Raw genomic sequence first — 14854 nt, 5'->3', positions numbered from 1 at the left:
CAATTTGTAGAGTATCTACTATTCTAGCACAAGAAGTCCCAACTGTCTGAATTGGTTAAACTAGAATTGAGTTTGCAATGATTTCTCTGCCTAAACCCAATTGTAATGGTAAGGACTACAGCCATCATCAAGTTGAATCAAATATAAAGGCTATATCTCAAGTGAAATAGAAATTGTTTTAATGAGGAATTTAACAACCAAAAAAAGGGAATAATTAATAAAGCCATAAATATTACCAGCTGTGTACATACTTGAGATTAAAGAGAATATGCATAGATAATTGTGTAAGTACATCTTTCATCAACTGATATATTAAAACACATACGAGATTAATTTGAGAGCTGTGGACTTCGTTTTTTATTACATGAGAGTACAATGTTTGTTTTGGCTGGGGAAGGACGTCTGTGAGCTACTGTATTAAGCAGGTCTCAAGAGCAATATTTTTAAAAATGCCTGCCTCAATATTCCTCTCAGTGCCGTCCCTCTCGTATTTTAATACAAATATCTATGTAACATAGATAGTATTAATTAATCTGCTGAGATCAGAGGGCACAATTAAGTCAGCAGTGGCCTGTTAGCTGACATCTATTCAATTTCTATCACTTTTTGAAATACATTTTAATTTCTATTTTTATTATTTATGCTTGGTGTAAGGTTAGTGGGAGGGATAAGGAAAAGATTAGATAGGAATGCATTGGGCTACCCCAGGAGCCAGCCGGCTGGGGCTTGGAAAGAATGCATCAGTACTGTTGTAAGCACGTAAAAGGAAATTTAAAACGTTCATACCTGTAGAAATATGGGCAGATAGCAAGGTGTTATTGTGTGTATTACAAAGGTCAATGGCTAAGTCTAGATTATTTAACAATATAAAAATAGCTAAAAAAGTACTGTTGTTGACGATTGTGTCTCTCACACACTGATGCAGATCATGTTCCAAGAGGTATCAGGAAAGTTTGTTCATCCCATCAAAAGTTTTAGAACACCCCCATTTTTCCAGTTTTTATTGAATTTAAGCAGCTCAAGTCCAGTGAATAACCTGAAATGGCACAAAGGTAAGTGGTAAACTGTCAGAGGTTAACAATAAAGTTTAGGTTACCAAAAACTGAAAAATAATGTATATTTCAGAGTTATATACTGTGTTACTACACCCTCTTAGGCATTATTTTGCAGTGTTATGCGCAGCTCTTGTGCATAGAAGTTACACTGTATTCCTACAATGCGCACATCGTTTGAAAGCTTATTCTCTTGGCTACCAGCGCGTTTCATATTTCATATTCAAACACGTCCGATTTACAGTTTCCAGACGGTCACAGATCATTCAGTTTTGAACAGATGTCTTTGCAAATAGGCTGGTTTTGTTCAGAACAACCTAACAATTAATCCAGTAAATATTATTTGATGTTATAACAAACACAGAGAAGTTCAGATCCACTAAAATCGTTGTGTATTAGTCACTGTAAACAGTATTCCATTTTGAAATTTTGAGCTCGGGTGTGTGTTGCTTCTACCAAAATGTGGATGGTCTAGTTTTGATCATTAGACTGTGTGGTTCCAGAATATCTCATAATTGTCAATATGTTTTGAGATTTTGTATTCCTACTCAGACCAAGTATCCCCCACCCCCCATTTCAGAATGCAGGGGGGGTATAAAAAACAACTTTTTCACATCGTAGAGTGATTTTTCAAATCAGAGAGTCTCAGCTTTCATGGGATACCAAACACTTGGCAAACAACACAACAGTGAAGAGTACACATGGGATTAAAGAGAAGCACATACATTTGGTGCCCTTTTAAGGGTACAGAGGGGTTTGTCAGCTTAAGGGGTTAACTTTTGTTAAACAAAATGATTCCATTATTTATTTTTTATCTCCAATTGTTTATTTGTTCTAGGCTTTAATTTCAGAGTACATTGAGACATTAAACTGCGCAAATGTCAATAAAAACTGGAAAAATGTACGTGTTCTAAAACTTTTGACCGGTAGTGCATATATCTTTTATGAGTGAATACCTGATAATGTCAAACAAAGGAATTTTTCATTGTCCTCGTCTGGGTTAAAATGTCTTCTGCGTTCAAGAGATTCTTACAAAGATGTAAAAACTTGGCAACTGTCAACATCATAACAAAATGCTTCATGTAAAAACATCTTTCGCCACATCATGACATGTGAAATATGATTTTGAGCGTAGCTATTTGGAGAAAGTATGGATTGAACTAATTATGATCGAATGAATGTATTCTTTCATGCCTTTAAAATCGAATGGAATGATTGGAGATGTGATGTGATGTGGTGTAACAACACATACGATTTTAAATAAACAATACTTCCCCGTCATCATTCTCAACAGTCCTCAACCGTGCATTACATCACCTTTATCCGGAGTTTGCAAAGTATGTTGCATATTATTTATTGATATATTACTTAAGTCATATCAAGCAACATTTAAAAAAGATTTTTTTAAGACACACAGGTATTTTTGGCCTGAGGCCTGGCATGCCTGCTGTCAGTAGCTCTTATATATGTAGTGTGAAGTAGACTATAAATATGCTGGAGGCTGGCAGCTGTTGGGAGGAATACAGGTAACAAAGGTGCTGCTTGCTTTCCAAATTCAAGCACCCCAGAAAGTGCAGAGCTGGCTTGAGAAGTCTATACAACCTATTTGTGTCTGTATTGTTAATTACAATATGATGAGTGGAAACAACATTAAGCCATATGCTGTGGTTTTCATCAGTAGTAGTTTTGCTGTTTTAGGATTAACTGGATTGTGTTTACAAATGTAGCAAGGGCACTATATACACCAATAGAAAGGAGTTGTATGTTATATGCATATTATTGTTGAAATAAATCACATCAGTGTGTGGTTTGTATATGACATCTACAGTTTCATTGTACTGGTCTTACAAGTTAAGAACTGCAATACTTGGAAACAAAATTAGAAGATTGACTTACAAGCTTCAGAAAGGCTATCTTTGGTTTACTTAAAAGCCTCTTTGATCTGTTTTTTTCAGAACCTAATTATAGAATAATTATACAATAATTTTGTGTTACAGTTTGGCAGAGGGTACATTGGTTGTATAATCACACGGTTTCAACTTCTCAGTTGGAATACAAATGTAAAGTTTTACTGAAAATTGTATAAAAGGATTTTTCCCCCCTCCTGAAGTTAAGCCCTTAGACATTTGCCTGTACAGGGCAGTGAGTGACCAGGCCAGTTCAATTTGTTTTTTACATGACAAGTAAACCAGGATTTAATTTAATTTAATTTCTTTACTTCAATACACTTTTAGAAAGAAATGGTGATTGTGATATTACATGAGTAACATCTGTAACTAAAGTTGCGATCTGCATCAGTGGACTTAACTTGTAATTTACTTATAGTTATTTAAAGCAGACAGGGCCCTTCCCATTTCGGTGTGATTGAAATGAATGCTAGGGTAAAGACAAGTCAGGAAAGCAGGTATAAATAGATGCAAGCTTGAATACGGGTTGTACAGATTAAAAAATATAACCCTGTGACAGACATTATACACTGAACAACTGTCTAGTGTGTGTTTGCTTGTCTGATAGAAAAGAATTGTAACTTTATAAATACAACTTAACTGTATCATTGCGGATTCTATCTTGTCCAAAAATGGAGTTTGGTTTGTAGTGTTATGCTCCTTTCCTTTTTGCGAGTTGTTTATTCGTCTTTACAAGGGTGTGTTTGACCTCAACGATGCAGCTACAAGTATTATCTCTAAAGGCAAAACCAAAGATAAATAAAAGAATACATCATTCTTAAATTCTTACTTTGATAGTCAGTGATGCTGTACACATAGTTAAGAGAACAACAGTAGTCCTTCCAATCTTTTAAGTTTTAAAAATGACACTTGGATGCTGAAGTACTTAAACCGAATGCTTTCCCTTTTGTTGCATCTGCAGTGCCAGTTGTTAAATTAAACTAATTATTTTGGGCTTCAGTCTAAGGAAACGGCAGGAGTTAGAGGGCTGCCATTTTCTGTAGACCTGAAATAATTGTGCTATGATCACCACTTTATTAAATAACTTATGGGCACTGCATCCAGTTAATGTGTGCATTGCTAGTTAAAGGAAAACATATACACACATTTGCAAGGCAGTCATGATTACATTGTAATGAGTGTAGAATATTAAAACTATAAGGTTCATCTTTGGCTACCTGTGCTTGTTTATAAAACAGTCCGGAGAAAGGTCTATAGACTTATGTGGTACCATGTTTTGTGTGCAATATGGCAGAACAGGTTTTTATGCAAACCCATGTTATAAATATCTAGTTTGCCAAAGGTCTCCTTTCCCTTAAATCTGCCCACCCTGTGCCCCTTGCACCCCTTTCTACTGTAGCAACATCAAGGCTACATTCGGCTGCAGTGATGGTTGATCTTCAATGTATAATTATTGGTTTGCCTTGGATGGTGAAGTGCTTTAGGGACCTTGCCTATGATTTAAAGGGATGGCATTTATGTAAGATGTTCTTTTTATTATTATTTGGATGAACAGATAATACTATACAATTATCTTGATACACATAAGAAACCACATGAAACTTCTGTTACTTATGCTTCCTCAATGAATGATACAAGTATCTCAGATAAAGGATATATGACTCTCAGAGTTTACAAGGATCTCCAAGAGGGGTTTAAATATCCTGCTAAGCTTAAGTAGATGAGAGTAACTATCCTAATGCTTGGTTGATACTGGTGTGTATTAGCTGAATGTCACAAAGAATAACTTTCTTTTATAAAGGTGTTAAAAAATGAAGGGACAATATAGTGTATTGTCTAACTGTAACCAGATCTGTTGTTATCCACCTCCTCAAGCACAGAAAACAAAAAAGCAACCACTTGAATTGAGATTTTAAGATGCCTTTTGTCTTCCAAAGATAAGCTTTAAAAAAGGAACCTGCAGTTCTCAATTTTGTAACCACAGTTTCCTTAATCCTATGATGGTGTAAGAACATTACTTACTGTAGAAAACTCAAAGACACCTTTCAAACATAAAACATATGGTCTGCAGAACAATACAGAGAGCCACAACCATCATTTGATACCCTTGAATCAAAACCAGACTGAGGATGCAGCTCTCTCTCCAGTCAATTCTAAGCAGAAGGAAAACTCTCCCTCTTCCGGTAATGGCACTGTCTTTTGTGAAGATTGAATTAATCTCACTTTATAATGCAGCAAGGAATCGCTCCAAAAGTAACTCAGCCCTTACTTGAATGCAATTTGAAAGACATTAAAACTGCACTGTAGACTAACAAAAGGGTTGATTAAATTGTTTTTCTAAACTTAAAGAAGAAGTAGAAGTTGCTGCGTGCCTTATTCTTAATTTGCAACTGGCAAGTCTTTAAATCAAATTGCATTTTTGCTTCATTCCACGCCCCCCACCCAGCAAAATTGCCTCATGAATCATAATCAAAGTTGTAAAATATGCAATATTTTTATTTTTATTTAAATATATATATTTGTATTATAAACATTGTTATCACACTTCCAAATTCATCTTGAACACATTTTAGGTTGCAAAGAATTATATAGCTACCACCTGTACTTCCATGCTGCCTTTGCCAATAACTCTTTTTCATTAATTATTTTCAGACATATAGAGTAAGGCTATCCAAAACATACAGTCTACAGAAGAGGCCTTGTGAGAGTGTGGAAAGTATTTTATTTTGACGAATACAATTTCTGTTTTATCGTTCGGCTCACTGCTTCATTCCTGTCCATTTATTCACCTTAATTCTTGCATTTGGCATGCTAATTATTTATGGAAGACAAACTGAACTTTCTGCCTCTATTGTTACAAAAGACTAATAGAAAATAATAACCTATACATTTATGTATGTATGTATATTTATATATGCCTACATCTGCACTGATTGGCCTAATGATGAGAAGTAATTCATAACAGTGAATACAATTAAGGTATAAAATACGATTAGAACATTTTAGAATGGTCTGCAGATCCAACCTAAACAGATGCATCTTAAAGAGGTATAGAATTCCAAGAAAAAAACACCAAGATAAATCTAAAGTACAGTTCAATAGACATTTACATTCCTCCTCTGATCAAATTATTATTTGTCTGGGATGTTCCAAGCAGTGTCCAGGAAGTTAATTTCTAACTCTCCCTGGACAGTTGGCAACCCCATGGCTAGCAAACAGTGAGAGACCAGTACGGTTCACAGCTGTAACACTGGTGCTGTGACTTGGCTGATCTGCGGCAGATTGAAGTATTATCACTTATTTTAATAAGAGAAGGGTAGAACACAGCCTTTCTTGTTATGTCATGTGACAGGCAGTGGTTACAGATGAAAGATCACAGTAGGTGAAGAACAAGTCATGTCTGACAGCTCATGCTGGGCTCTGGCACAGCAGTTGGTATCCATAGTTAGGAGCTGACCAGTGTAAACAGGACCATTTGCCTCATTTTATAGGATTGCTTTGGGATAATCTGCATTTTAATATATATTATCATGTTATTAACATTTATACTTATGTGTTTAAACATAATGCTCCACTGACCTCTTAATATCAAGACCTTACGGCCAACCCCATCAAACAATGTATATATAATTAACTCTAAACACATTGTGGCCCCTTATCATCAACATTAACATTAAGCTAAATCTAAACCTCACACCTAACCATTGCAGGAGCCCTTAATTTAAACCTATGAACAATGATAAACCTCAACTACATTTTCTCACTGACACCTAATTGCCACTATAGCATGTCCTTGGTGTTGATCTCGTTCTGATGTTGGTCTTTGGTTTGAAACATCTGCTGCTGGAACATACACTACGCTTCAGTCCAGGACGTATCCTCTTTGACCCATGGCTGGGGTTAGAAGCTGTCATTTGGCCGCTGTCTTGGAGCTGTTAATCTGCCCCTGGAATTTGGAGCTGTCACCCTGGCGCTGCTGGGACTCAAACTGTGAATGAAGGCAACTCATCTCTCAGACACTCTTCAAGCTTGTGGTATATTGCTTCTTGCCATGGGCTTATTCCCTCCTACTGGTGTGCTCTGGCTTGAGCTTTAGAAAAGGAAATGTACAAAACATGCAAGATGACACAGTTTCACTCCAGTTGAGTTTCCCCACCAGGAAGTGGTGGTATTTAAATGTTGTTTCCAAAGCCTGTCACCAGTGTATCTAAAATGATCTGTGGCTTCCTCCCTTCGTTTGCAAAGTCATATTGGCAACTTTGTCTTCTGACAATGATGTCTCATTCGATCTCTCTTTGACTGTTTCTTAGGTGGTTTGGCTCGCTCTGATTAGGCACATTAAAGAGGAACACAACTGCTTTGCCACAATATACACATTTGCTTACATACAAAATTATTTTCAGAAGGGTTAGATAAGAAGGTCACAAGGTGACATTTTTAAAGTCTGATGTAGGTAACAGAATCGATTTATGTGTAGTTTTAGAGGTCAAGAAAGTAGATACATGATAGATGTTATATAAATCATTTGAAAGGGGTTTAAATCACATTTTGCAACAATCTTCTTATTTTACCCTGCTGTTAATCTCTTCCAGCCGTTCTTACATCAGGCAACCGTGCAGCCTTCTCACAGCGGTCTCCACAAAATCCCCTTATCTGCCAGGCCTGTTTGCCAAGCCCGTCTGCTCTGAACTCGGTGATGGGAATGGGGATGCTTTTTTTTCCCAACTTCTCATTAGCCAATCCCAGGTTCGCTTTTTACCTGTCACCCTTTGTGGAGAGGAGCCAGCAAATCACAAGCTCGCTGTTCACTGACAATGTTCAAGAACAGGGCAGACACGCATACACACAATCACACGCCTCTCCTGATATTTAACTCCCCAACTTCCACTACAATAAGTTTGATTGCGCCAAAAAAAGATAGAGATATTAAAAAAGCAATTATGTTAACAGTTAAGTGATTTATATTATACAAGTTGTTAACATGACAAGGACCTTATATAAAAGGAAAACAACCAGAAAAGAAAAACAAGCATACAAACAAACACAAAAAATCTAAATGTATCCACATTATTACAAAGGGAAACTGAAACAGAATACATAATGACTTGTAGCAGCAACCTCTACCTTAAACATATCATGTTTCTGACATATCTGATTGCATACTCACAGCACATAGGTTGATGAACTGCAACAGGTTTGCTGCAGTAAGGATTTCCCCTGGAGTTACTTTGTGTTTGAGGATTTCCTTCCCTCCCCTATGAAAGAAAGTTGTAGTCCTCTTGTTTCCAGTTATTCACCAAACCAATAATGTACCAAAGCAGTAATGCAGCAGAAGTATAGTAACAGAAGTTTTTTTTTATTATTCTCATAATGATCTTGGTGATGCATGCTTTCTCAGTTTCTCTGTCTGTTATCTATATACTATATATTGTTTTGTTTCCTCTTTTGCGTAAAAATAATAATTAAACTAACAGGATTTCTCGACACCTTGGAAACCCCGCATAAATGCATACACCTATTATAGTAGCTCATGAATTATTTTGACAACAGGTCTCTTTTACGTTTTTATTCCGGCCACACAAACAAATCAATAGCCAACAGTAACGTTTCCCATTCGTGCTCAAGTCAACAAGTCTCAAATTCATGCTTGGAGAAACCCTTGGAGATGCCTAGGTGACCCGAGGCGCACAAGCATCGGTATGCGGGACAAGGTAGAGATTGACACACAGTGTGGATGGCGTCCATGCCCATTCACTCTCACACTCTCCTGTCATTCCTTTCATTCCCAAAGTACTCCTGGAAAATTGATGGAGATTTGTGGAAGCACAGAGGGGAGATTTGGCAGCTCTCTGAAACCGAGGGGAGGATCCCAAAGCAGATTTCCAGCCCGGTGATTTGCTACCCGGAGGATTTTCCCCCTGTCATTTTGCGGTGCTCGGGGGTCTGGTTTGCGGTGCTCGCCCAGCCCTCCTGACGGGGTGGCTTCAGGGGGCTCGACTGCTCTTTGCTTTTTCATTAAAGCCCAAATACCTTCAGTCTGAAGGCAGGGCACAGGGAAGGGAGGATCGTAGGGGCCTGGACTGGCTGTGTGAAGAAGAAAAAAAAAACACCCTGCTTTTCACTTATGGCTGTGTAGAACAGAGATATCACATTTGGGATTGTGGAAGGGACTGAATTTTTGGTATACATTTAAGCCGCCCAGGTTTGTGCACAGTCGTGGGCGCCGATCATGGAGATGCAAAGGTGGTCCACCAGGTGGAAAACGAAAAGGTGGCTCCTGGATTCCGCTTTAACCACGTTCATCACTTTTACTTTCCTTCTGCAGGCTGCCACTGTCAGAGCAGGTAAGACACGGGACACGACACAAGTTTGGGCAAAGTCGCAACTATTGTCGGAAAAGCGAAGGCAATACAATGCACACTATTATTAATAATACTAATGTAATGCAGTTAGGTTTTGTTTAAAATTAAATGAATATGCAATACAAGGATGTAAAGCATTGCCCCTTTAAAATGAGTCATTCCAACACACGTAGCGCACAAATCAATTATTATGCACTTGTCCATGGGTGTTTAGGGGTATAGACGTTTGGGAACAATTTAGGTGGAAAAAATCTATATATCTAAACTATATCCAAACTATATATTTATATACCCTATTAACTTGTTATTAAGCTGCAGAGAAATTCAGTTATACTGCAAAAAAGTTTTCTGACCATGAAAATATCTAGCTGTAAGAAAGAAAAAGAAAAAAGAGAAAAGGTGACAATAAAACCTAATCGTTGTAGTGTGTAACACAGTGGTTACACACGGTGTTTTTTTTTTTAATTTCAATTTGTATCCTGATCTGTTTCATTTGGATGCTTAAATACACACTTCTTACGTGGCATTGCCATTATGCTGTTGGGATGGCACCGACAAATCAATGTGTAGCCCAGCTGTCTTGACGTCTGCTTTAAGAAAACCCCCCAGAGAGAGAGAAAGCCCTTTGTGTGAAGCGGTGGTCCGCTAGGTGTGTGTGGACACGGCTAGCAGGGTGGAAATCCGCAGGGTTTGCACAGTCTGCTGCCTCTCAGTCTGGGAAGGCAGTGTGCAACCAGGGATGAAATATTAAACTACCAACTAACTTTTCCCAATGAACGTGTCTCATCAGATACCAATCCCGAGTTTCAGAGTTGCACAGTGTTGCCTGGCTGATTTGTTGCTTTGCTTGGCTTTTTCTCATTGATTTATTATTTCTGCAACAAAATCAACATGATTTTAAGTCAAACAGTAATAATAATAATAATACATACCCTATGAAATGCTGTAAAGTGACACTAAGTAGACACCACTTCATGCATTCCTTATGAGAAGGCTGTTATGATTGGTTAAAAGATTTACTTGAGTTTGATTCTTAGGTCTGTTAAACCTAATGGTGCATAACTGTGAATCTTTATAGGTATTTTGTGGGGTTTGTGTGTGCCCTCTGCTGTTACTCCTCCTGAGATTTGAGTGGAAATTAAAATTCCAATCAGAGGCTGACTGCTGCTGATATGACAGGGGAACTGAATTGAATGTTGCTTTTATTAATTCAAAATACTTTAGTTTTATTACATTCAAAAGTAAAATGGTTAAAATGTAACACACATATGTAAGACCCGGTGAGGCAGTAAGGTAGCAGGCTTGGAAAATAAACCCTTTTACCACACTGTCCTAGTTCTCACTGCAGCCCAGGGTATTTCTGGTGTATTTCAAATAGTTTGGGGTCTTTTTTTTTTTTTTTTTAAGCAGAGACTGGGACAAAGCAAACCCTATATGATACAGACTAAGACTGATGTGAGACTGTTTTCTTCTCCAAGTGTGTTCCTAAAGAGTATCTGAGCATTTTCCAGATAGGGTAGTCATTTAGTGATGATTTTTGTACTTCCCTATTATTTCAGACTCTTCAAAGAGCAGGCCACTATGGGGCCCTGGCTATGTTTCTTAGCAGTGTCTGAGTCATACAATGAGGAACAAAGGGACAAAATATGTTAAATTTACCTTCAAATGAACAAAATCATGATGGATTTTAAATGCTTGGAGACTTTAGCATTAATGACCAGCAAGATTTGGCTAATGAAGGCCCTCACTATAGGTTGAACATGGAATGTGAATTAATCATTCAACTTCGTAGAGCTAGCTGCCTTGGGCTATGAAATGGTTAACCAAGTTCCAGGCAAAGCTATATTTTGAAAGATCAAGCCATGTTTTTAACTCATGCAATATATTTATATACAAATTCCACTCATTTAACTATTTTAAAACAGAATATAATGTGAAATCAACCTTTTTACATGCAGTAGTGTGTGTGGCCTATTCACAGTACAGCTTTAATTTAAGTTTTAATTTCCTGGTACTCATTTGTATTTGCATATGTTCCCTTAAGTTTATGTTACATTGATAAAAAAATAAATAATAATCTTTAAGTTGCCCCATTGGGTTTAAAAATGTACAGACATGTTTCTAAGCCCTCAGGACTTACTTACTACAGATTTGCATTCCTTGGGACAATACTTGCACTTTAGAAAAGTTCATGAGGTCTATGCAAGGGAATACATTTTAAAATATATTCTGTACAGTGCACATTATAAACAACATCAACAGATGTTTTAAGAGAAGTTATAAATGACAAAATGAGTTGTCCACACCCTGTTAAAATGCTTTGATTTGTTGGATTCAATTAGAATATGCGTTACTTTACCTAAATGAGCCATGACTGCATGCTGTGCCACTTTTAATTTTGACATTAAAGATTGTAATTCAACGTGCTTTACTGGAAGATCTAATGCAACCAGCACTGCAGACCTTCATTAAGATAATAAACAGTAGTGTAATATAATCCTTGGATTTATTATTTGACTGTTTGCTCAGACAAAGTCCAAATACAGCAGCGCTCAGGAATTAGAAAAGATACCAGTGACGTTTCATTACTGCGGTTTCTAGTATAATGCATCCTTGTTAAAAGCCTGAGTATGTCACGGTGCTTTCAGAGAAGAGGGATTCTGGATGAATAGATTATTTGAGTCCCAGGGATCAGCAGGTGAAAAGGTCCTTTCTCTTTTCACAGTACTCTGCCCATAAGGATATACTAAATACCAAAGGTACCCAAGTGTTCACTCTTTCCATTTTACCAGTTTTTGTTTGGTTGTGAAAAGGATTTTTTCCCCTTTGACAGATGGCACACTGTAGTTAATGTTTTAGTACTTCCTCCACAACATCATTATCTTTCTAATTTACCTTTACTTCTGTGTATTACATCTTTAATTTGAGCATAACAGTTTAAAAAAGCTGGTAAAAAGTATACAAGTATAGTAGTGAAAGTTGCTTTGTTGGTTTAATATAATAACCAGACGACTTCCTCTGGAAATTTATGTTAATCCCCACATATACCGTGTCCTTTCCTCGCTTAAGCGTCTCCAAATTTCTGTTTTCTTTTTCTGAATAATGCCTCTCTTTCATGTGTCCTCTGGAGATTCTGCTGACATTATTTGGAAAAGTATCCCAGTTTATTTACTTTGACGAAAGGGCAATATAACACCAGCTCATCAAATGCTGTATTTTAAAGGCTGTATACACTCATTTGGTATTTTAGTGGTTTTGTGCTATTGCTGCTTTCTGGCACCTACACGATAAGGTCGTACCCTGGCTGGGTCTGCACATCTGGAATATATATGGGGCCTGCTTGTATCTACAGTGGCATTTTCTGTCTCGCAAAGAGTTCCTTACTTTAATTTTCAAACAGCTTAGCCTTAAAATGTCACAATATAAGAAACAAAAAAAGAGTAGGCATGCTTTGAAATCTGAATAGTCTTTTGTGTGGTACACTGTCTTTGATTTTAAACCTCTTTTGTGGGTACTTTTTTGGATGGAACTCATTAACATATGTTAATCGTACATTTCTGCACTCACTTTTTGTTTCACATTCGCAAGTAATGAGACCTTATGAGTTATAGTGTTTTTTCTGAGAGTATATGTTCAATACTCAGACAAACTGGCCAGCACAAAGGGGTTTCCTTTGGGAGAGGGAATAATAGATGTGACAAGCCTGTGCCTTTCAGAGATTTAAGGGGGTCATGATTGTGTTTTCAGCTCTGGGAATGTGGTGCTTGGAAGCCTTTAGCAACAGCTTTTAGCAGAGCTCAAAGCCCAGATTAGAAGATGTTTAATTAAAGACATTTCAGTTAGAGAGTTTGAGATTTGTGGTGGTGTCAGAGAGCTCCCAACACATATGTTCTTTCACATGTGGATTATTGAAGCTCCGAAATGATGGATCTAAGATTGTTGGCAGTGCCAGAATGTTAATGCATTCAACATGCATACAAATGAAACTTATCAGAGAGCTGTTTTTGGAAGTCAGTTCGGACTTGAAACTGGCCTCTGATGTATAGTAAAGCTGAGACATATTGAGACATCAATAATATTTGGGTAGTCTTGATTTATTTTAAAAACAAATCTTAAACAAAAAAGTGTTTATAATGAATTCACTGGTTCTTAAGAATATAAATGTGTTTAGCAAATATGGATCTGAATGTGTTTCAGGTTAATTGTTTTATTTTGGGATATCTACTCTTACCTTTACTCTGCACTCTGCAAATTTCTCCATTTCAAATCTTGTATCTTGCAAAGTTTGTAACCTGCTATGGAATCCATCATTTATAATTACAATAGTAAATGTTTATCCCTTGTTATCTCTATATTTTATTGTTACAGCTTTTTTTACATTATTTGTTCAATATAGACATTGAAAAAATCAAATATTATGCAACAGTAACTATAGATACTGACCATCCACTGACCATCAAGCCAAACTAAACAGACGCTTGTGAGATATTAGTTCAAATATAGTAAATAGAAAAAAAATGTTAGACATCTTTAGTTAATCAAATTATATACAAATACAACTGTTCTATTGTTTGGACATGTTAAAAGTACACCCACTGCTTCCAGTGTGCTCCGACAAACTCCAGTATTAAAGATCCTCATTGTCTTTTAAAACTTTAAAAAAGTTACACTGAACTGATATATTATGGAGTTGTAGCAGCAAGGCCTGAAGCATGAACACATCCCCATGCATGGCTTTCTATCTATTTGTGCTATATTTAAAGGTCTAATATGCATTGAATCAGAGACTGTTGCATGAAACAAACTGTTTCTGAAAACAGTTTATTTTGAGGCAATCCAAAATAGCCATCTTTGACATAAGAGAGCTATAGACTTGATGACTTTGCCAGAGTTTGCTTCAGTATAGGTCATTGCTTTGAAATATGTTGACAATTTTGCTAACTTGTACTGAATAATTTGTGTCAGTCTTATTTGTGTATGTGTGTTTGGTATTATATCTCAGTGAATTATTATAAAGAATATTGTTACTCTATTATAAAATAGTTATATGAGTCAATATTATACTTATACATTTTAATATGTAACTGTAAGTGTACTGAGCATTAATGAAATAAGATAATAAGTTGGTGTGTACTTAGTAGGCTAGGAACTGTTGCTAGAAAACCTCTTTGAATGTTATAACACACATGTAGCATTTGGTATAATTGTCTGTTTGTTTGGGTTCCCTAAGAAACAAAACTTGGGTAGTAGCAGTATTTCTTTGTCTAGTTGTTGAGTACCTTTTCTTCACCAACTTTTGTACAGTATAATATATGTAATGGTTTTGATTTTCTGTTGTGTGTGCCATGACCTTTTTCTATGAATGCATCTAGTTCTGTTTGTGTAGCTGGGTTGCACTTTTACAGTGTTCTGTATGTGAAGTGGTGAAACATGCATCATGGGTAATCCTCTGACCCTCAGCTTTGTCATCACTGGATGTATTTCCATTCTGACCACCACAGAAGCTATTGTGAAATTCTTGACATTGTTGAGT

General features: G+C 36.7%; 1 protein-coding gene across 6 annotated transcripts in view; it reads left to right on the top strand.

Moving 5' to 3' along the window:
* Positions 1–8928: 8928 nt before the first annotated feature.
* col11a1a (collagen, type XI, alpha 1a) overlaps positions 8929–14854 on the top strand; it is a 93670-nt gene continuing 87744 nt past the window's right edge. For 4 of the 6 annotated variants that reach the window (XM_066691738.1, XM_066691742.1, XM_066691741.1 and 1 more), the window contains exon 1: positions 8929–9303. In XM_066691738.1, the coding sequence (XP_066547835.1) occupies positions 9189–9303 (115 nt within the window). In that variant the 5' untranslated portion in view covers positions 8929–9188. The remainder of the gene's footprint in view (positions 9304–14854) is intronic. The other 2 variants (XM_066691740.1, XM_066691739.1) reach the window with 1 other exon arrangement.

Source organism: Amia ocellicauda, chromosome 19 (genome assembly GCF_036373705.1).
Source record: "Amia ocellicauda isolate fAmiCal2 chromosome 19, fAmiCal2.hap1, whole genome shotgun sequence".
NCBI classification, from domain to species: domain Eukaryota; kingdom Metazoa; phylum Chordata; class Actinopteri; order Amiiformes; family Amiidae; genus Amia; species Amia ocellicauda.
This window is presented reverse-complemented; position numbering and strand designations above follow the sequence as displayed.